The following is a 22675-nucleotide window of genomic DNA, read 5'->3' on the forward strand; positions in this document are numbered from 1 at the left end:
ACACTAACAAAAGCAGCATTTTGAGATAGCAGCTCGGGGATTCTAAATAGCACCCGAAGTGTAAGTCCCCCTGCTTTGGGAAGGCCAAAAACATGTACTTTCCGAAGCTTCTAAGACTTCCTCCCAGTGAAATAAAACACACAAAAAAAAGCCCCTCAGCACACCCACCTGTCAAGACACCAGAGATATTCTTGGACTTCGCAACATTTTCAAATGTTTGATCTAGAAACGGAACACTTTCCTTTCACGATGAGCAAAGCCCAACCAGCTGCAGGAAACAGCTCTTTGCAAAGCCTAGCCCACACTCATGTGGCAGTTGCTTTGAATAGCAACTCAGAACCTAAGAGCAGGAGAAGTCCGGACAACTTCAAACAGGAGAAAACTATGCTCGAGAGTTAGGTCTGAACTACTTGTCAGGGAAGTGGAAAATGTTTGCTTTAATACTTTAAAATCACGAGAGACATAAGAGGTCCAGATTCCAGGTGTGGATTTGGAGGCATTTTGTTGTTAATGCTCCAGAGAATGGCAGTTTTACATCTTATTTTCAATGAAAAGAGAAGACATAAGTGGGTTACATGATATCCATTGGTGATCAATTGGGGAGGAGGGACAAAGCAAAGCAGGGGATCCTCTGGGATTGAATAAAAAGTAAAATGATAGACACATACATCTTTTACATAGGTGGGTGCAGGGTAGTTAAAAGTCAACAATTAATTCAATAACAGTAACAATGAGGGGATCTGTGGTCTCCTCTCTGGCATGGTTGTTGTGCCCAGATGGGTCCAGAAAAAGGGAATGTGGGGAGCCGCTATAGGGTTAAACCTCGGACTGACCTGTTGGCAAAGTCACAAACAAGTCCCAGCTTAGAGGGCACAGTCCTCTTAGCATAATTAGGCTTGACCTTATGATGCTCCCTAGATCTTACCTGGGAAGCTAATGGGCTGAGGGAAGTGCAGCAAGAGCAAGAACAAAAACAAGTGAAACTCACAAAAACAGTGTAAACAAGTGAAACTCACAAGAACAGTGTAACTTTTTGAGATAATGCTCCAGAGAATGGCAGTTTTGCACTTCATTTTATACATTAAATCAAGAGGAGACGAATGTGGGTTACATGAAATCCATTCGTGGTAGATTTGGGAGGTGGGAGAAAGCAAAGCAGAAAAACCTCTGGGATTGGAAAAAAAGTAGAATGATAGACACATACATCTTTTACACAGGTGGGTGCAGGATAGTTATTAACTCCATAACAATGAGGGGATCTGTGGTCTCCGCAGAGCAGTGCCTGTGCTTCGAGGGGTCTGGAAAAAGGAAAATTACTTTGACATTCCAAGGATATGTTATCCTAGATGCAAAAAGACAATAGATAAGATCAGTTAAGGTAAAGATTGACTTTTGTCTGGGAATCTGGGGAGATTCTAGCCTAGGACAGGACTACCCACCATAAACGGTCTTTAGTTAAAAAGTTTTGATTTCAGATGAGCCTATGTGGTTACTTTAGGTCTCTGAGTTTGTAAGGCCGCCACGCAGGCCTCCCCTGAGCTTGTCAGATTTAGCATGTGGCCCCTTTTCGTCCACACACTCAAGAGCAGCCTGAAGGAAGAGACACATAGGGCAAGCGCACCACTCTCCTCGAATCTCCGTGTGTTCACCAACCTAGAAGCCCTCCAGACCCTGTCTTCTTGGTTTTATGGAGGCTTCATTACTTAGGCAATTTATTTAGGCTTCATTATTTAACCAATCATTGCTCATTGGTATTGAACTCAAACTCCAGCTCCCCTCCCCTCCTGGGAGGTCCAGGGGCAGAACTCAAAGTTCCAGCCCTTTTATCACTTGGTTGAGCCTCCTGGCAGCCTACCCCTGTCTTTAGGTGCTTCTCAAAGCCCCCTCATTAACATAACAGAAGATACCATGATCCCTCTCGGCACTTAGGAAATTCCTAGTGTTTTAGGAGTTCTATGCTAGGAAGAGGATAAAGACCAAATCAGTATTTCTGATGATAAATTACAGTAAGACATCCACTCTCCTTATCTCAATTCCCCACTCCTAGACCTGTGCTCCTGCACTTACCAAAATCCACACTTTGCATTGAATCCCTGCTCTCAATGCCCTTATTGGAGAATCCCAAATAAGTCTACCACACACGGGGTACTTCATACACATTAATTCATGGAACCTGCTTAGAAGCAAAGAAATAGGATGGTCCTCTGGTATTTAAAGGTCAGCGAGACATTGATTGGCACAGACATGTACAATGTCATCTTTAAGAGGAAAGGAAATTCACGCCTCCCTGGCTATGTCAATGAAGGGATTAAGATCTCTCTCAGCAGAGTGCAGAAACACACAAAAAAAGGAGTGGTGAACTTCATAGGGGCAAAAATGGGTGGTACTGGTGGAGGGCAGTCAGCACTCACACAGCACTCAGTATGTCCCCTAGTGACACTTTCTTTTCTGGAACATAGATCTTCAGGCCTGTCAGCTCCATGCCATTTGCTTCTGGAATCATGCACCCACCATCTCTCCTTGTTCTGCTCTGTGACCTGGAGCCACCTCTCTGGGCTGCTGTGGCTCTCACCTCATCTGCTCACACAGGGAGAATATGCTTGTCTTGCAAAGGGGGTGTTCTAGTCCCCTGGAAGCTGGTTCTGACTATAGATAAACAAACTGACCCACCACCAACCCATACAAACACATCAGAAGCACAGCCTTGTCATTCATTTTCAGAAATCAGTAGGGAGTCAGCCTCAGGAATGTACTGAGTTCTTTGAGGTGGTGTCATCTTCTAAGGCCTTGGGAGTGGGAGGCTGTCTTCGGGGATCCTTTCGTAGCAAGTAGCAAACCCAGTTCATAGAGTTCATACCGTTCAAAGGGAGGTATTATTGGCTGGAGGCGCTCTCCTGGAGCCTCAAGGGGACTCCAAGGATGAGAATGGAAAGAATTCTAGCTGGCTTGCTGCATAACAGACCACCGTGAACCTTAGGGGCTTAACAGGGCAACTGTCACTTGTTTTCACCAACCAATCTGCGCTTTGGGTAGGGCTTGGCAGGAAAGGTTCATGTCTGCTCTATGCCACAGAAGCCCCAGCAGTCCAACCCAGAACTGCAGCATCCATTTCCCCAAGGCAGCCCATTCCCACAACTCTGGCTTCCAGGATAGCTCAGCTGGTTCTCCACATGGGCCTATCCATGTAGCCTGGGCTGTGCACAGCATGGTAGCGTGACTGGGTTCAAGGACATGAGTACCGAGAGCCCAGCAGAGGCTGTGTCTCAGAAGTTACACAGCGTTGTTTCTCCTGAACTCTGTCTGTAAAGGACCTCACACAGTCCCATAGGCCTTCCTGAGCCAAGGGAGGGGACTTTACACCATCTCCTGATGAGCAAGGTGCTGGATGAGCATATGGGACTGCAATATTTTTGTGGCCATTTTTGGAAAATATAACCCACCACACTAAGAAATGAGAAACCAATAGGAATAAGGCAGCCACTCTCCATAGCTCACAAGTGTGTGTGTGTGTGTGTGTGTGTGTGTGTTTACTCTAGCTCTTCCTCTCCTTCCCCCCCTCTCTCTAGTCACAAGGCTTTTCTCTTCTACTTCATTATCTCTGTGCTCACAGCCACACCTCACCTCCTAAGATTAGGGTCTCAGTTCTTCCTGCCTTCCCAGAATCTCCCCAAAAGGCAGGTCCTCAAGTGACCTCCCAGAAATATGATCCCAGCTCACTCTGATCCAGCTGTAGCTCATAAACCTTTTAAGTCAGGAAGATAAAAACAACACACATTTAGTTTTTTGGTGGTGATGCATTAGAGGTACAACTGCCCAGTCATCGCTATAGATTGCCTGGTTCCAACCTCTCCTGGCAAACAAATATTAGCTCCTGTACCAGAAAACTATGTTGAAAATGAGGAAAAGCTCAGTCCTATGTTTACAGACTTCAAGATCCAAAAGTCGTCTATCTTCAGAGCTGCCAGAGGCTCAGTGTGACCAGATGTGGCCTTCTTCCTTGGATGCACTCCACACAGCAAATGGAACCACTTGCTCCACTGCTGAAACCAGGCTCGTCTTCCAGGAGGTGATCATGTGACTTGGTGACAAATCCTACCAATTTGTCAATACACTTGTCCCAAGTTTAAAAGCCAGTTGTTGGAGGAATTGTTGGCAAATAAGGAAGTTGTGGTCAATGCAAAATGTCAAAGCATATTAACATTTTCTAAATGCTTACTTTGTGCTTGGTCCTGCGCTGAAACTGAGCATGTATTGTTTCATTAGCTCCTCACGTCAACCCAAGAAGATGGATATTATTACTGTCCCCACTCTACAATGAGGCAGCTGAGCTTTCAGGAGGTTAACTCTCTTGCCACAATCACTCCGCTAGTACACTAAGTTATAGTAGTTAACTGACAACAGTACCTTTATATTTATGCCCAATTTTAAATAGCATTTTAAAAAGGAATTAACTGGCTATTAAAACTGAGAGGCCCAAACTTCAGGGCTGATTTCTTTCCCAATATAGTCATCAAAAGTTTGATTTCTCCTTATCTCTCCTGTCTGCCTCATCCTTAAGGGCTCCCCCCTCAGGGGATAAGATGACTGCAGTAGCGCCATCCACATATCACATGTCCAGAAGGAGAAAAGGGAAAAGATCTTTCCCAAAATCTCCTATGAAATCCTCCTCCAGACTCAATGGTCCAAACTAGGCCCCCCACTACTCCACAACTCAGGACAGAGCCTAAGAGCCAGGAGTGTCTCTAACCTCCCCAAATCAAGGACTACAGGGGAGGTAAACACCAGGCTTGCTTCTAAGAGTAGGGAAGTGACTGTTAGAGGGGAATCATCACCATTAGAATGTTGTGGAGCAATGATTTGAACCCAGACCTGTCTGTCTATTCACACAGTATTTACTGAGTCCTTGCTATGGGTCAAGCACAATTTTAGATGATGGAGGCACAAACCAGTCCTCTCACCCTCCTGCTATTGGCTCTGCTGGCTCTCAGGGCTAAAGCCTTGTTTTCACAAGACCTTAGAGCTGGACAAATGTCCTCCTAACCAGCTTTTCTAGATTTGAAGCAGCTCTATGGCTCCAGGCTGATCATTTAATTTGTCTCTCAGCTCCTCATCTGTAAAACTGAGAATAATGATACCTCCACCAAAGTTATCAGAATGAAACCATGGACTCTGAGAAGAAATATACCTGTCAGGAAGGGCTCCTCCTGGCTATTTGGACTCAAATTCATAACCAGAACCTGGCAGCCATTGCTGACCCAGGCCTCTCATGCATAATGCATCTTAGAGAGGCACAACAGGTCAGGCTGCCAAGACTTCTTGCCATTGGAGCCAACCCTTATAAAGAAGTTTCTGGAATCATATTTTGACCGAGATATGCCCTGTTCATTTGGAACTGTGTGCTACATCCTCCTTTGCATCTTTACCAACCAATCAAAGCATCTCCATAACGACCAGGTGGGTGCTTGATTCTAACCAATCCGGACAATGCTAAGTGAACCAATTAAAATGTGTAAATTTGGATTCAGCTTTTGCATAGAAATAGACCAGGGACCAGGGCAGGGACTTTATAAAAGTGGGCCTCTCCTTTGGAGGGCGAGTGGGAGAGCACACCTTTCGGTTTCCACCCAAGCTGTGTTTCTCTGGTTCGAAAACAGTCTCTCCTTTTAACCACCCCAGATTGTGGACTCCTGTTGGCATTGGATTGGTGGCAGGGACCATCTGTTAACAAAATAAAAATGGCTTCGATGGGAAACATGAGGAAACTTAAAGCAGTAGATACTCAACCTAGTGGGCATGTAGTAAGTCAACTCTCATTTTCATTCCATTGATGCTATGATTTGGATTTCTGTACATTACATCCTAATTTTATTGTCTCAGGCTTTATAAAAACATTTTAGTGTGAATACTGCTCCATAGATGCTAGTTCACCCTCTCTACTCAATCTACAACTTAATTTTTTATAATCCAAATTTTTCACCTACTGTATTTAAGTAGATGGGGGGAGGGGTACCTGCATTAGAACCCACCCAGTTTCTAAATTTGTCCCGAAATCTGAGCAAGGATTCTCTTAGGAATTCAAGCAAAGGTACACCATAGTGTAGGCAGCTAACAAGGTACGAGCTGAATGCATGCACATTCTAAAGATGGGGCAAGTCAGTAAACTTTGTATTCCCAGAGGGCCCCCACAGATTTATATGCAAGGAATTATTTAGTCCCTTAGAGCAGTGGATGGACCTGAGAATCTTGTGTCTGAAATAAATTTTTAAATTTATGTTGTAAACTCTAAATTTCCCAAAGCCCATGCGAACTGGTTCCATTCTTTTTTATATATATATACATGTTTTTATTGATTTATGTTGTAGAGCAAGAGGGAGAGGAATAGAAACATGGGTGAGAGAGAAACATCAATCGGCTGCCTCTTGCATGCCCCCACTGGGGATTCCGCCTGCAACCCAGGCATGTGTCCTGACGGGAAATTGCACTCAGGACCTCTTGGTTCATGGGTCCACACTCAACCACTGAGCCACTGGCGGGGCTAACTGGTTCCATTCTACTGAGCCTGTTGTTTTAAACAAAAATCCAGTAAAAAAAAAAAAATCAGCTTAGGTTCCAGATTAGCTGAAATGCAGCTAGTTTCAAGGCTGGAGAACAGAAAGAATCAAAATATCAACCAAGCTCTGAGACAGCTGGAGCCTGGCGGTTTTCCTAGCCCCGCAATTCACAGGACACAAGAAGGTAAGTTTCCCTATTTGGCAAGCCTGAGCCACACCCTCAACTCTTGCCTCACTTTTCGTTTAAATCCCCACTTAACATAAATTGGTTTCCTCTATGTATTCTTTAGGACCAGCTCAGGTACTTGAGCGGGTGGAGCTCAGCAGAGGTTCTGCGGGCTTCACTCACACTCTCGGCGGGGTTTTCCTGGCGCCCTCGCGGTGCAGCCTGACTCCCCCTCTGCCGGCCCACCCTCGCCCCCCACATGGCGCACACAGTCCATCCCCCTACTAAATGACCGCCTCTTGCCGGAGAGCCCACCCACCCCCGCGTCCCAGGACGGAACTTGGAGGTTTTATCCAATCAGAGGTCCCACTAGCCCCTTGGGCGGGAGTCTGTGATCCGGTTGGACCAATGAGAACTTCGGCGTAGATTGGCCGCGGTCTTCTGGGAAGGCGCCTCTCCCGGAAGTCGCCCTCTCCTTTGAGCCACACGTAGGCGGAGCTAGCCTGCGAGCTCGCCGTGCCACTGGCTGGCACAACTGCCTTTCACGGCAGGTGGGCGGGCGCTGTGGGGCGCTCCGGTGGGCTCACCGCACCGCGGGCCGCGCGGGGGCAGACTCTGGTCTCTGTCTCCGAGGTCCCGGCGGCCGGGAGGGACCTCTCGGGAAGAAGAGGAGGAGCGGAGGGCGGCTCTTCCCGCCTCCTCCTCGGCGAGCAGCGGAGGGCGGCTCTTCCCGCCTCCTCCTCGGCGAGCAGCGGAGGGGCGCGGAGCCTCCGCAGGCCCACCCCGCGACCTCCGGGGGCCGGTTCTCCGAGGAGCTTGGTCCGCGCGAGGGGCGCCGGGAGGAGGGCCGCCGCCAACGCCAACGCCAACGCCAACGCCAACCCGGGCTGACCGAGGTCGCCGCCCACGCCGAACCCGGCCTTCGCCGGCGCAGGTAGGTGATCCCCGGGCGGGCAGTCGGAGGGAATTCCGAGACATCTCCCACGTGTGTCCCCCACGCCCTCCCTCCATTGTCAGGGTGAAGCCGGCGTTGCCCCTGCCCGGGCGGCAGCGCTGCGGGTCTGGGAAAGGCTTTGGCCTGTGCGAAACGCTGGGCAGTCGGTGCGCTTGACGATGAAGTGCCCGTGCCCTGGAGCAGGTTTGGGTCCAGGAAGAGCGTGCTTTACTGGTTCGGTTGACAGCCACTCGCCACCAGAAACGGGGCCTGTTTCATCTCAGGTCCAGGCTCAAAGACCTGAGGGCGGGGACCCTGGGAAGCGGCGAGCTTCAGAGCCTCTCCGGTCCTACTTGTTTCCAGTCTCCTTTTCTCTGACTTGATGGAGACGGGCCCTCAGCCCTGTAAGTGACCCCCGTGCAGTGGTCAGTGGTCGTTTTGTGAAGCCTCGGGGCGGGCAGGTTGTTACCTGTGTTTGGAAAGACCACTTGGGGAACCCCACAGGGGCTGGGAACGGGGGTGGGGAGCAGAGGCGGGTGTCTGAGATCCGTGAGATGGTAGAGGGAGTGAGGTTATGTCCAGGCGATGAATGTGGACCCCGCGTGGTTCAGAATTCCAGCAAGACAGAAACTTGGGCCCCTGAACGGAATTTTCAAACTAGCATCCGGGAATTGTGCTCCGATAGCCTTGGTTTCAAAATGCAGGAACTTTAAAAAAAATAAGCCAGTAAAAGGTCAGCATAATCTTGACAACATGTTTAAGGGCTACACGCGTTCTTATAAATGATAAATTAGGAGTGTGCTTACTTTCAAGACCTTGACTAAACCTGTTTCAATTTTCTCGTTAGGTATAATTGTTGTTTAGTGCTACTCATACCCTCTCGCCCATTTGTGGCGACCATTCAATGAGGTAATGCGTGCAAAGCATTTAGCAAATGCCAGCTGAGAGTGTTTGCGGAGGCTTGACTCTAGGTTCATGGAGAGAATGGGAAGACCAAGGTCTGCATCTGGCCCTGGAACTGCTCACCCCTAGGACCTAGGACGGTGCTACCTCCCTGCGCCTTACAGTTCTTTACGGGAGGCGCAGGCCTCCACTTTTCTCAGCCCCGACTTCTCCCAGGTCCTCTGTGTAATCTTTTATGGATTTCATTTTAAAAAAAACTAAGGTCTGAGAAATTTAAGGAAAAGTTTAATATTTAATTTTGTAACTATAAGCATATCCACTATTTCAGTAATGTTGGATTCTTTTTTAGTGAAATATTTTATGATCCGGTTGGACCAATGAGAACTTCGACATAGATTGGTCCGACATGCGAAAAAGAACAGGGAACTATAACAGTTGTATCATACCCTTAAAAAAACAAACACACAAATAATACTATTTCTTTATGCTTTTGGACGTTTTGTTTTTGTTTTTGGGTTTTTTGGAGGGAAATGTAGCATCGCAGCTACAGTTGAAATTATTTTTGCCGCTCTCATACCCCTCCCCACCACCCCATAGAATCTCCTTGGTTCTATCTTGTCTTTCCATTGTGGCTTATAGGACTTACCCGGTGGTGGGTATTCGTGCTCACAGATGCTAGGTGTTCTCCATTCTCATTCCCAGCCAGCTGCCAGGTTTGCTGTTTATAGCTTACCATGAGAATTATGGCCACTGTTTTGGTTCTGTCCTTGTGGCATTTGTTCTCTTACCCTCTTAAGAAACTTGACTTTTTTTTTTTAAACCTTTTCGTCTCTGGAGTGAACCCATGAAGACTGTCACCAACTGATGAGCTTATGCCATCTGATTGGCCTCTATTGGGCCACTGTTCCCTTCAACAAGGTCCACTGTCTTTACCGGATAAATTTTCCTCACTATCCACACTTTCAGGAAAAACTGGCCTTCCATAGTCATGTATAATGTTTTGTAAAATGAGATTTTTAAAATTCATAGTAATGGCTACTATTTTCTGAGATGTAGGTATCAGGCTTTTCTAACTAAGCAATTTCTCACATTACAACTGTGCCACAAGTGGTAATATTTCCATTTTAAGAGGAGCAAACTGAGGTTTAGTAAGATGAGGTGTCGGCAGTCGTTTGAGACTAGAGTCATCTCTCTATAGTATGTAATTAAGTGTTTTACCACCAATAGAAAAGGAGGATTGTTCTTTGTTAGGATAGAGCAAAGTTTGGCATTCACCTGGGTTCTCTTCAACCTTCCTGCCCCACAGCCCCGGCTCCCTCAGGTGCAGGAAGCACCTGGGTGGAGGCCTCCTTCGGGAGAGCCAGAGATGGCATCCGTAGACTTCAAGACCTACGTGGATCAAGCCTGCAGGGCTGCTGAGGAGTTCGTCAACGTCTACTACACCACCATGGATAAGCGGAGGCGCCTGCTGTCCCGCCTCTACATGGGCACAGCCACCCTGGTGTGGAATGGAAACGCAGTTTCAGGGCAAGAGTCCTTGAGTGAGTTTTTTGAAATGTTGCCTTCCAGTGAGTTCCAAATCAATGTGGTTGACTGCCAGCCTGTACATGATGAAGCCACCCCAAGCCAGACCACAGTCCTCGTTGTGATCTGTGGAACAGTGAAGTTTGAAGGCAACAAACAACGGGACTTCAACCAGAACTTCCTTCTGACTGCCCAGGCCTCACCTAGCAACACAGTGTGGAAGATAGCAAGTGATTGCTTCCGGTTCCAGGACTGGGCCAGCTAGTAGAACTCTGGAGAGAAACACATCTCAAAATGTGGGGACACCAGTTCCTTTCTGTTGTTGTGGGCTATGCTGCCCAGGGTGAACTCTGCATTTGCTCGAGTCCAAGGAGCCCCTTTACGAGTATACTTATTTGTCATAGTTGCCTTTTCGTAGTACAGTTTTCTATTTTTCTACTTGTCCAGTAGAGACCCTGGTTCTGGAAATTCTGACAAATAAAATAATACTACAAATGTTGTTTCTTTTCTCTTGCCTAATGTGTTTGACAGGTTTTTAGAAGGTAGGTTAAAGGCAGTAAGCTTAGTAGAAGGCACCTGCAGAGGTGTGAGGTCCAGGGGCAAGCACCTGCCCAGGCACGGGTGTGCACACAGATGTACTGGAGCTGGGCTTCATGGCCATCTCCACACTGGAATTCCTTGCGACACTAAAATTACCTTTGCTCAGGCCACACATCCCAGACTAACTGTACCCTAATGTCTGAGGTAGTGCTGGGCATTGGCATTTTGCAAAAGCACCTTGGTGTCTCAGTATGTAGTTTACTCTAGAAAATATCAGAATCACCTAATGTAGGTAGCTGGGCCCTACCTTAGAACCTTAGCTGAGAGGTAAGTGAATGAGTACAGGTGAAATACTAAAGAGCTAATAACTGCTTGTAAATGAAGCAACTATATTAACTGCTCTCTTATGAACAGAAGATAAAGAACTGCTTTTATGAGGAGGAAGTACTGAGGTTGGGGTGGGGGAGACAGAATTAGAAGCTAGTTTTATTGGCCCTGAAGACCAACTCTAATTGCATTTCTCCAATGTAAACAAATAAATACCTAGAAAGTTCCATCATCCTTGAACCAATAGAGGAGATCCCGTGGCCAAGTGGCTTCCCCAGTTAAATTTTCTTGATAAGTGTGCTAGTTTGGGGGTAGAGTAGCTAGGATTTCCCTTTGAGAAGGAAACTATGGATGTGTAGGGTGGCACAGATGACAGTTTCCTCCTAATACGCTTCCCCTTCTCTAGTTACTGAAGCCCAATGTTGAGCGAAACAAGGTACCCACCTGAAAGAGGACTTCCCACTTGATATATAGCTAAATAAATGACCAAGTCCCAGCTAATGTAGAAGGGTTGGACTTGTAGGGGAATATTGCTTCAAAAGACCTTTCTTCCTGTGCCCTGCTGCCTGGAAGGCAGCTTTGATGGCTGGACCACTGGCTCTGGCTCATTCTTGGGCCAGGAGGACAACTTGGCTGTACTCTAGAGCAAGGGTGGGGAACCTTTTTTCTGCCAATGGCCATTTGGATATAACATCACTCTCGGGCCATACAAAATTATCAGCTTAAAAATTAGCCTGCTATATTTGATGAAACATTTCATTAACTCACCCTAATACCTTGGCAGGACCAGACAAAATGATTTCGCAGGCTGGACTGTCCCCACCCCTGCTCTAGAGGTGGGTTTATGTTGAGCTGGAAGGAGCCTGGGTCCCTGGTGACCATGTGAAACCACCAAATGGCCTCAGTTTGCCTACCCCCAGCCTTAGAAGTAAATCCTATCTTCAGGCCATTATTGCTTCAGGGCCTGTGTCACGTACTGTAGCAAAACCTATCCCCAAGCGAGAAAAAAGGTTTGGAACAGGCACTCTAGAGACCTAGAGCAGTGCTTCTCTGGACCATCCCCTGGGCATTTGCTAAGGATTCGGGTTCTCAGGGGCCCCCCACTGACCAGATAAGCTGTCCATGAAGGCCCTGGTGCTCAATAAGGCTGGAGGACCACTGAATTTTTGGAATATCCACTCTTTTTCTTGCTGGGAGACTGATCTGTCAGAGAAGAGTGAAGGTTAAAAAATGGGCATTGCAGGGACACCAACTGCGGTCAAATTTCATCTGCTCAGCATCTGCAAGCTTCAGTTTCCTCCTGTGCACCGTGGGGTAGGATTTTACGTGGCATAAGTGTGCACAGTGTTCTTAGGACAGAGCCTGCTACATGGATCATGGTTACAAAGGTGAGCAGGATGGTGTGTACCTACTGAGCTTGGAGCTGACCACATTTAGATGCTTTCTGGCATTTTCTGAATAGCTAGTCTGAGTTTAAATGGTCCATTAGCACCCCCTCAGCTTTGCTCACTGTCCATTTCACCTCCCACCCATTTCACTTCTACCAGAGGTTCCAAGCACTCTGCCCTTCACCACCTTCCCTCCCCAGGCCAGCTCCTGCCCCTCCCACCTCTGTTCAGTTAGGGCAGTGATGGCGAACCTATGACACGCGTGTCAGAGGTGATTTTTTTTTTGTTAAATGGCATTTAAATATATAAAATAAATATTAAAAATATAAGTCTTTGTTTTACTATGGTTGCAAATATCAAAAAATTTCTATATGTGACACGGCACCAGAGTTAAGTTAGGGTTTTTCAAAATGCTGGCACGCCAAACTCAAAAGGTTCGCCATCACTGAGTTATGGCCTCACCACTTCTCCCACAGACCATCCAAGACTTCCCTCTGCTCCCTGCCCACCTTACTGCGCTACCACTGTAGCCTTCATAGAATTAAAACCAATTTGAAACTAACAGACCATGCTTTGTCACAGCCTCCCAGCTGCAGTGTTGCCCCAGAGCTGACCTGCCTCAGGGACATGGAAGTAGCCATCATCAGGAGAGAGTGAAACACAGAAAGCGAGCCCCCCTCCTCCCCTTCTCCACACCATAAAGTTTATGGATTTGGGCCAGAATAAAAACCCACACAGGGATTAACATCACCCCTTAGCACAATTAATTTTAAATAATCCTTAGTATTAAAATAATTTAAAATGTATAAAATTTGCAAAAATAAGTAGTAACTACACCATCTAGATTCGCCTTACAATTACTTTTCTATACCAGATTTAGAAATTTGTGTCCACTTTCATCTGTTTTCACAGCCTGAAAATATAAATGGATCCACAGCTTTGGTTTCAAGGTCCCCTTGCTGGGATGAAGGGAATGGATCGGGAAGGATGAGAAAACACTTAAAAAATTCAGACTTTCATTCCCAACTTTGTGAAAACCTTTGCCTGAATGTCTTGTAATCTCAGGAATGATGGAGGTGGGGGCAGAGTTGGGCCACGGAACTGGGTTCCTTTCCCATCCTGCCTGCCCTGCTCCAGCTCAGGGTCCCCTCCTTGGTTCCCACCAGCTTCCTCCAACCCCCACCTGGTGGGGCAGGTCTTCTGTCACCTGGAAATTCGGCCCATCTTCCACATCCAGGAGCTGCCTATAAGACTAACAACCTTGTTGCAGAAACTAGAGGCACCAATCCTTTGCAACTCCCCCAGCCCTTTGCAAATCCCTAGCCCTTTGCAACACCCCCCATCCCTTTGCAGCTCCCCCAGCCTTTGCAAATCCCTAGTCCTTTGCAAACCCCTACCCCTTTGCAAACCCCAGCCCTTTGCAAACCCCCATCCCTTTGCAACCCCCCAGCCCTTTGCAAACCCTCCAGCCCGCGTTGCCTGTAAACTGCCCATTTTGCATACCCATTCTTATCCCTTTTGCCTACTTCCCCATGTTATCTTTGTCCTTCTACCCCGGTATCAGCAGCTGGCTTATGAGGGAGGGAGGTGGAGAGCAGATTTTTGTGGGTGACCTGCTGTTCTCCCATACTGCCGGCGTTATTGGAATAAATGCTCATATATGATTCAACCCTGTCTCTAGTGAATTGGCTCAAGTAGTGACAGGCAGCCCAGACCCATTGATTGTCTGGTTTCAATTCCATGTGGGCTTGCTCTGTATGCATGTGACTGAACCAACCCCAAAGCCCATGTACTCCACCTTCAGGCCTTCTGGGAGTCAGCACATCCCTCTTAACAGGTAAGACAGTTAATGGGCCTTTCTGCAACTTGCAAAGTTGTCCAACAGATATGAGTCACCACTTTTCATTTATCATGGTGAGAATGGACCAACACATTTTGCTGTACTCCCTGTTGGCCAGGGTCCAGGAAAAGGAGCATTCCTGCTCCGTTTTTTTTTTTTTTTTTGGGGGGGGGGGTTGATTGGTGCAAGTTCTCCAGAGGGCAAGTGGCATTTAAAACTCACCTCCCTTATTCCTGAAGTTCCATTCTTATTATGTATTTTGCAAACGCAATTGCCCATATATAAGATAATTCATCATAGCAGACTTTCTAATAATAGTAAAAGCACTCAAAGGGTCCACCAATAAGCAATTAAACAGGTTACACTATTTCCACAGCTGGAATATTGTATAGCCTTGAAAACAAGAGGCAGACCTGTCCATGATATGCATATGAAACAAACTTTGAGATTCATTGATAGACAGGCAAAGTTCAAACACTTTTTAGAATATCAACAATAGTTGTTACAGGCAGTAAGAATAACTCAAGAACTGTTTACAGATGAGGAAGTGGATTTGTGTTTTAAAAAAGGAGAGGGGTGAGATTCCATATAGTATAGCCTTGCTCTGTAGGCATGGATTTTCTGGAGAAATTGGCAAAAACTTAATGATGGCTGTCCTTAGGGATTGGATTTAGGGTTTTAATGTGGGAACAAGGCATTTGCTGCTCTATATCCTCTTAGACCAGCGATTTTCAGCCAGTGATTTTTTTAAACATGAAACACCTGACTAGTCAGGGGCACTGACCTCTTTTCCCTTAGATTGGCAAATAATAAAATGACGAGAGAGAGAGAGAGAGAGAGAGAGAGAGAGAGAGAGAGAGAGAAGAAACATCAATTTGTTGTTCTACGTATTTATGCATTCATTAGTTGATTCTTGTTTGTGCCCTGATAGGGGATGTAACCTGAAACATTTTTGTATCAGGATGAAGCTCTAACCAACTGAGCTACTTGGCCAGCACTAGGCACTGGATTTTTTAAAAAGTCATTTTGGAGTAAAAAGGTAATTACTATTATTATTATTGGTTACTCAATAAAATTATACTTATTTTTTGTCAGATCAGCAAAAATATATGTATTTTTGGTGTGCCACTGAATTTTATGTGTGCCATGAGATGAAAAAAGTTGAAAACCGCTGTCTTAGATTCATTTTTTTATATAGCATGCACATCTTGCTTTTTCATGTATTTATGAATTAGAAGTGTTGCAGCCAGAAGTAAAGGGCTGAAGTTATTCGGCAATGTGGGAAGTAGTTTCACTTCTCCCCACAGAATAGCCCAACCTGAGACTGAGCTGAGCAATGAAGTCTCCAAAGAAGTTTCATTGAAATATGCTGGGGGTAGGGTCTCTCAAAAATATAGTAAACCTTTGATTTTTTGGACCTCAATTTAATGAACTTTGGACTTAATGCACAAAATTTCCAGTCCATATGTCATATGTGAAAATTAACACCCTGCTAATTTAAAAATGCTTTTAAGCAAGATTTGCTTATAGTTAAATTAACAGGTTATTGTTTTGTTATTAATTCATTGTTGCTTTGAACAAATTTAGCGAATAGGCCATATGTTGGAAAAAACACTATAGTAATTTCTCTGACATAAATATTACATATCTACAACTATAGTTTACATATTTAAATCCAAGAGTTATCACTCCTAAACAATGTTTGGCGAATGATTAGCACGTGATCATATTGCATTTGAGTAGTAATTGGTTCTGTTGTGTGGCATGACTTTCTGTAGCAGTTTTAACAAGTGCTGGCTGATTTTTCAGAACTGTGCTAAGCCATGTCCCAGCCATGTGCATTTGTTTACTCCCAGTGAATTAGTGAATGCACGCATTTACTAGAACTATTCAGTGTAAGTTTAAAATTAAGTATAAATTTAAAATTATGTATGTACTAGAGCAGCTGTGGGCAAACTATGGCACGTGGGCCGGATCCAGCCCGTTTGAAATGAATAAAACTAAAAAAAAAAAAAAGACCGTACCCTTTTATGTAATGATGTTTACTTTGAATTTATATTAGTTCAAACAAACACTCCATCCATGCTTTTGTTCCGGCCCTCCGGTCCAGTTTAAGAACCCATTGTGGCCCTCGAGTCAAAAAGTTTGCCCACCCCTGTACTAGAGGCTTGGTGCACAAAAATTTGTGCACTCAGGGGGGTCCCTCAGCCCGGCCTGTGCCCTCTCACAGTCTGGGACCCCTCGGGGGATGACCACCTGCTGGCTTAGGCCCGCTTCCCGGGGGATTGGGCCTAAGCTGGCAGTCAGATATCCCTCTGGCAGCCCGGGAGGCCTTGGGGGATGTCCACTTGCCAGTGGGGAGCAGGCCTAAGCTGCAGTCGGACATCCTTAGCGCTGCTGAGGAGGCAGGAGAGGCTCCCACCACCACTGCTGTACTGGCAGCCATCAGCCTGGCTTGTGGCTGAGCAGAGCTCCCCCTGTGGGAGTGCACTGACTACCAGGGGGCAGCTCCTGCATTGAGTGTCTGCCCCCTGGTGGTCAGTGTGTGTCATAGTGACCAGTCATTCCCAGTCCTTCTGCTGTTAGGGTCAATTTGCATATTACCCTTTTATTATATAGGATAGAGGCCTGGTGCATGGGTGGGGGATGGCTGGTTTGCCCTGAAGGGTGTCCCGGATCAGGGTGGGAGTCCCACTGGGGTGCCTGGGCAGCCTGGATGAGGGGCTGAGGGCTGTTTTCAGACTGGCCACAGCCCCTTCAGGGTGGGGTCCCTGCTGGGGTGCCTGGCCAGACTGGGTGAGGGGCTAATGGCTGTTTGCAGGCTGCCCACAGCCCCTTCAGAGTAGGGGTCCCCCCTGGGGTGCCTGGCCAGCCTGGGTGAGGGACTGAGGGCTGTTTTCAGGCTGGCCACACCCCCTTCAGGGTAGGGGGTCCTGCTGGGGTGCCTGGTCAGTCTTGATAAGGGGCTGATGGCTGTTTGCAGGCTGGCCAAGCCCCCCAGTGGGGACCCTCACCCCATGAGGGTGTGGCCATCCTGAGTGAGTGGCTGATGGCTGTTTGCAGACTGGCCACGGCCCCCAGCCACCCAAGCTCCCGGTAGATGCTGACTGGAAGCAGGTATCTGGGATTTATTTATTTTCTATAATTGAAACTTTGTTGCCTTGAGCAGAGGCCACAGCCGGCCAGGGCAGGTGGGAAGCTTGGCTTCCTCCATCGCCAGGGCAACCAAGCCTCCTGCTTGCTCCAGCTCTGTGGCTGCTGGCCGCCATCTTGGTTGGGTTAATTTGCATATAGTCGCTCTGATTGGCTGGTGGGCATGGCTTGGGCATAGCAGAGGTGTAATCAATTTGCATGTTTCTCTTTTATTAGATTAGAAGATAGTAAAGCACATAATTGTAACCCTAACCTTAAACTATGGACAAAAGGAAAAGAGTCAATTTAATGCTAAATCAAAAATTGGAAGCCATACAAATGTTGAAGTCGGGAGTGTCTGTGTCTCATATATGTGAGCAATATGGCATAAAAAAGCAAACTGTATCAGACATTTAAAAAAACAAAGATAAAATAAAAACATTGCATTAATATATAATGTAGGTGCAAACACTAATTCCAGAAATCATGAATTGGCATATGAAACTTCAGTCGAAGAAGCACTGTTGAAATGGTACCCACAACAACGTTCTTGTGGGGTTCCTGTTCGGACAGTTGAGTTGAAATCTGCAGCAATTAAATTAGCAAATCATATAAACACATCATTCAAAGAAGTGATGGATGCCTTTGGCTCTTTCTCAAAGGCATGGAATTATGAACAAAGGAATTTACAGTGAAATTTCAAGTGCTCCAAGAGAAGATCCTGAACCATTTACGCAAAATTTAATAGCATGTATAAATAACAAAATGCTATTACAATCTCAGATTTACAGTGTGACAAAACTGGTTTGTTCCGGCATTCTGTGCCTGAAAACACACAAGCCTCCAAGTATGAAAAATCGACATCTGGAAGAAAAATCAGCAAGGATAGGATCTAGGCCAGTGATAGCGAACCTATGACACGTGTGTCAGAGGTGACACGCGAACTCATTTTTGTGGTTGATTTTTCTTTGTTAAATGGCATTTAAATATATAAATTAAATATCAAAAACATGTATTTGTTTTACTATGGTTGCAAATATCAAAAAATTTCTATATGTGACACGGCACCAGAGTTAAGTTAGGGTTTTTCAAAATGCTGACACGCCGAGCTCAAAAGGTTCACCATCACTGATCTAGGCACTGCTTTGTGCCAATACAGATGGAGCGCATAAACTGACACCTGCCTGGCCAATGTGGCTCAGTGGTTGAGCATTGACCTATGAATCAGGTCAGGGTTCAATTCCCAGTCAGGGCACATGCCCGGTTTTGGGTTCAATCTCCAGTAGGGGGCATACAGGAGGCAGCTGATCAGTGATTCTCTTTCATCATTGATGTTTCTATCTCTCCTATTCCCTTACTTTCTGAAATCAATAAAAGTATATTTAAAAATAAATAAACTGCTTTTTCCGCCCGACTGTTGCCGCCATCATGGACACGAGCCGTGTGCAGCCTATCAAGCTAGCCTGGGTCACCAAGGTGCTGGGCAGGACCGGTTCCCAGGGACAGTGCACGCAGGTCCGCGTGGAGTTCATGTCGGAGCGAGAGGCTGGAGGCTGCGCTGAACTGGTGCCTGGGTCCTGGCTGTCTGGGTGAACCACATGGCCCACGGGGAAGATGCTCCACTGTTAATAAAGCTTTTTATGTAAATTCAAAAAAAATAAAAATAAAAAATAAAAATAAATAAACTGACACCTGTAATATTGGTGGAGAAGAGAAGTAGTTGAGGAAGATGTTGTACAGTGGTTAGAAGATGAAGGTGACCCTGGGTATCACATCATGACAAAGTGAAACAGATGAGGTGATGACCTTGGAAGATGAGGATGGGAGCGAAGATAATGAGGAAAAAGAAATAACACACCCAAAAATAACATTATCAGATATTGTACCTCAACGTTCTAATAACATTTATTTTTTTAAAATATATTTTATTGATTTTTTACAGAGAGGAAGGGGGAGGGATAGAGAGTTAGAAACATCGATGAGAGAAACATCGATCAGCTGCCTCTTGCACACTCCCCACTGGGGATGTGCCTGCAACCAAGGTACATGTCCTTGACCGGAATCGAACCTGGGACCCTCTATCCACTGAGCCAAACTGGTTAGGGCTCTAATAACATTTATTAACAATTCTTCAGATAACAAAATTCAGCTTTATTATACCCATTTTCATAATTTTGGGGAGTTAATTATAAAAAAACACCAGACTTCAAAAGTTCAAATAAAACTTGATAGTTTTTTCAAAGCAGGATTGCCTAAAGCAAGTGCCTCAATATTGAACATTTCATGCCACAGTGGGAGTGTCTGGATATATCATCATCTGGAGACAATTAATAGAACATTTTTTTGTTTTTATAAAATTTTATTTGTTTAGTTAAATACTAGAGGCCCCGTGCATGGATTCCTGCACATTGAAAGGCAATTAATTAGAAGGTGGCCAGCGGGGCGGGACTGGGCGAGATGGGCCGGACATGCCCTGGAGCCAACCTTCCCCAGTCCCTTCCTGGCTGGCTGCACCTGGGGCGGCGCCAGGGCTCCAAGGGCACCTGCAGAGTGAGGTGGTGTCCCTCAGCCTGGCCTGCAGGGATCAGGCTGAAACCGGCAGTCCGCCATCCCCTGAGGGGTCCCAGAGTGCAAGAGGGCACTCTGCAAAGTTGCTGTCACTTGGCAGCTCCTGTGTTGAGCGTCTGTCCCCGGGTGGTCAGTGCACGTCATAGCTACCAGTCGGACAGTCGAATGGTCGGACAGTTGCTTAGGCATATATATTGAGTGGCCAGATTATTATGACCACCTGACGTTTGTAGGCAAATTAGCCATACACTGCAACGTATGGGATATGGAAGCTGAAGGCCTGTTCAAACACCTTTGCTGTCTGCAATTACCAAGATAAAACGTCTCCAATTTGCACAGGAACACAAGGATTGGACAGTTGAGCATTGGAAAAAAGTCATGTGGTCCAATGAATCACGTTTCCAGTTGCATCATGCAGATGGCAGAGTGAGAATTTGGCAGAAACAGCATGAAAGCATGCACCCCACATGCATGAGTACAACCCTTCAGGCTGGTGGGGGCAGTGTTATGGTTTGGGGCATGTTTTCCTGGCATGATTTGGGCCCTTTAATTCGTGTGGAACAACGTCTGAATAGCACAACATACCTAAGTATCGTTGCTGATCAGGTTCACCCTATCATGTTGATGGCGTATCCCAATGGAGATGGCTTCTTCCAACAAGACAATGCGCCATGCCACGGTGCTTGTATTGTGCAGGAATGGTTTCAAGAACATGAGGGAGACTTTACCTTGCTTAGGTGGCCCCCACAATCATCAGATCTCAATCCAATTGAGCATTTGTGGGACGAAGTTAAAAGAGCCATCAGGCAGCTGGTTCCACAACCATCAAATCTCACAGAACTGGACAGTGCTATTCATCAGGCATGGTGTCAGATTCCTCGCATCACCTTTCAACATCTCGTGGAGTCAATGCCAAGAAGAATCGCCACAGTATTGAAGGCAAAAGGTGGCCCAACGAAGTACTGATGGTCATAATAATCTGGCCACTGTGTGTGTGTGTGTATATATCATTAAAATGTATTTTTGGAAAAATGTTTAGTTCTATTTAGATCGCTTGTTTATTACAGTCTCAAAATTATGGTAAGTACATAAGCACTAACACATATAGAACACTTTTCTGTGAAATTAAACTTTTCATATATACTTAATTTAATTGCACAAACATGTCTACATAAGTAAAAACAGGTAAACTAATTTGTCATTTTTTAAACATGCATTCGAAAAATTTACTTTATTATATAACGGACTTTGGCTTTAACGGATACCTCCTTGCCCCAATTAGTCAGTTATATAGAGGTTTTACTGTATATACATTCTAAATATATTTTTTTAAAATATATTTTATTGATTTTTCGCAGAGAGGAAGGGAGAGGGACAGAGTATTAGAAATATCGATGAGAGAGAAACATCGATCAGCTGCCTCCTGCACACCCCCCACTGGGGACGCGCCTGCAACTAAGGTACATGCCCCAGACCGGAATAGAACCTGGGACCCTTCAGTCCGCAGGCCAACACTTTATCCACTGAGCCAAACCAGTCAGGGCACATTCTAAATATTTAAAAATGACAAGCAACCTTGTGTGAAATAACTTAGTTCTACTAATTTTCCCAAATTAAACGCACGTGCAAAAACTCAAATAAGGTCTTGATTAACCAAAAACTCAAATAAGTTCTTGATTAACCCCAAACTTCCCTAAATATGCTTAATTTGACCCACTGCAATATAACCGAAAGAAAATCGCCCACTAGGGGGAGACATCATTCCTCTCCTAGAGCCCACTCTGTGCCAGGGCTGCAGGTAGCCTGGCCTCTGTCCCCGGCGGCTGCTCTCCCCTCGCGGCTGCTCTCCCCTCGCGGGTGTCCACCCGGACACCCAGCCCGCAGCAATGGCCTTCTGGACTCACAGCGCCCTGCTGATTGCTCCCAGCGCCCCTGCGGGACTGAGTGCAGGGGAGAGGGGTGGACCAGACCAGACCCCTGGGAGGCCGAAGCTTCGGCCCACGCACGCTGGCTGAGCTGTACATCAGTATCCGGGATGGCGGCTTGTTTCATCACCCCCGCAACCCACTCTCTTCCCTCCGGCTTGAGCTGCCCATCTAGCCCCTGCCCCGCCGCAGTGCTGGGCCAGCCCTTGAAGGGCGTGGCCCGCCCCGCCCCTCCAGCCCTCTAACCCCGGCAGGTCAGGAGGAGTGGTGGGGCGGTCGTGCCGGGCGGGGCTGGCGCAGGTAGGCTGGGCCTTGGAGCTGCGCAAGTTTCTTGTGCGCTCACTCTCAGGTCAGTTCAGAATTTGTTAGTTATTTCCAGTCTAGTTTATTGATATGTTTTTAACTTAGATCATTCCCTATGTAAAAGTTAGAGCCTCCTTGACCTGGTCGGGAGGGTCCATTGGTTGGAGCCTCGTTCAAAACACGGAAAAGTTGTGGGTTCGATCCCCGGTCAGGGCGAGGATGGGAGGCAGCTGATGGATGTTTCTCTCACATCAGTGTTTTTCTCCCTCCCCCGCCCCCCATCAATAAACATATCCTCAGATGAGATACAAGTAAAATAATGTAGCCTTCTTTACTCATTATATGGTAAGCATTTCCCCAAGTCATTAAACATTTTTCCAGCTTTATTGAAGTATAATTGACAAAATAGTATTTTTAAAAATGTACATGATACTTTGGTATGCATATACATTGTGAAATAATTACAAGTTCCACTGAACGTTTTTAAACGTTATTTTAATGACTACATAATAAATCAGTGCATGGCTGATTTATCATAAATTATTCAGTGGTTTCCTTGTGGGTGAATAGGTTG

At 46.2% G+C, this 22675-nt stretch overlaps 1 protein-coding gene across 2 annotated transcripts; it reads left to right on the forward strand.

The window, feature by feature from the left end:
- Window positions 1-7252: 7252 nt before the first annotated feature.
- Window positions 7253-10577, forward strand: NXT1 (nuclear transport factor 2 like export factor 1). Of its 2 annotated transcripts, XM_023761706.1 has the most exons (3): window positions 7312-7398; window positions 7437-7651; window positions 9861-10577. In XM_023761706.1, the coding sequence occupies exon 3, from the start codon at window positions 9921-9923 to the stop codon at window positions 10341-10343; it is 423 nt and encodes a 140-aa protein (XP_023617474.1). In that variant the 5' UTR covers window positions 7312-7398; window positions 7437-7651; window positions 9861-9920; the 3' UTR covers window positions 10344-10577. The 2 variants fall into 2 exon arrangements, with proteins under 2 accessions (XP_006097992.1, XP_023617474.1); XM_006097930.3 differs by having other exon boundaries at window positions 7253-7651.
- The last annotated feature ends 12098 nt before the right edge of the window (window positions 10578-22675 follow it).

Source organism: Myotis lucifugus, unplaced genomic scaffold (genome assembly GCF_000147115.1).
Source record: "Myotis lucifugus unplaced genomic scaffold, Myoluc2.0 scaffold_214, whole genome shotgun sequence".
Lineage (NCBI taxonomy): Eukaryota > Metazoa > Chordata > Mammalia > Chiroptera > Vespertilionidae > Myotis > Myotis lucifugus.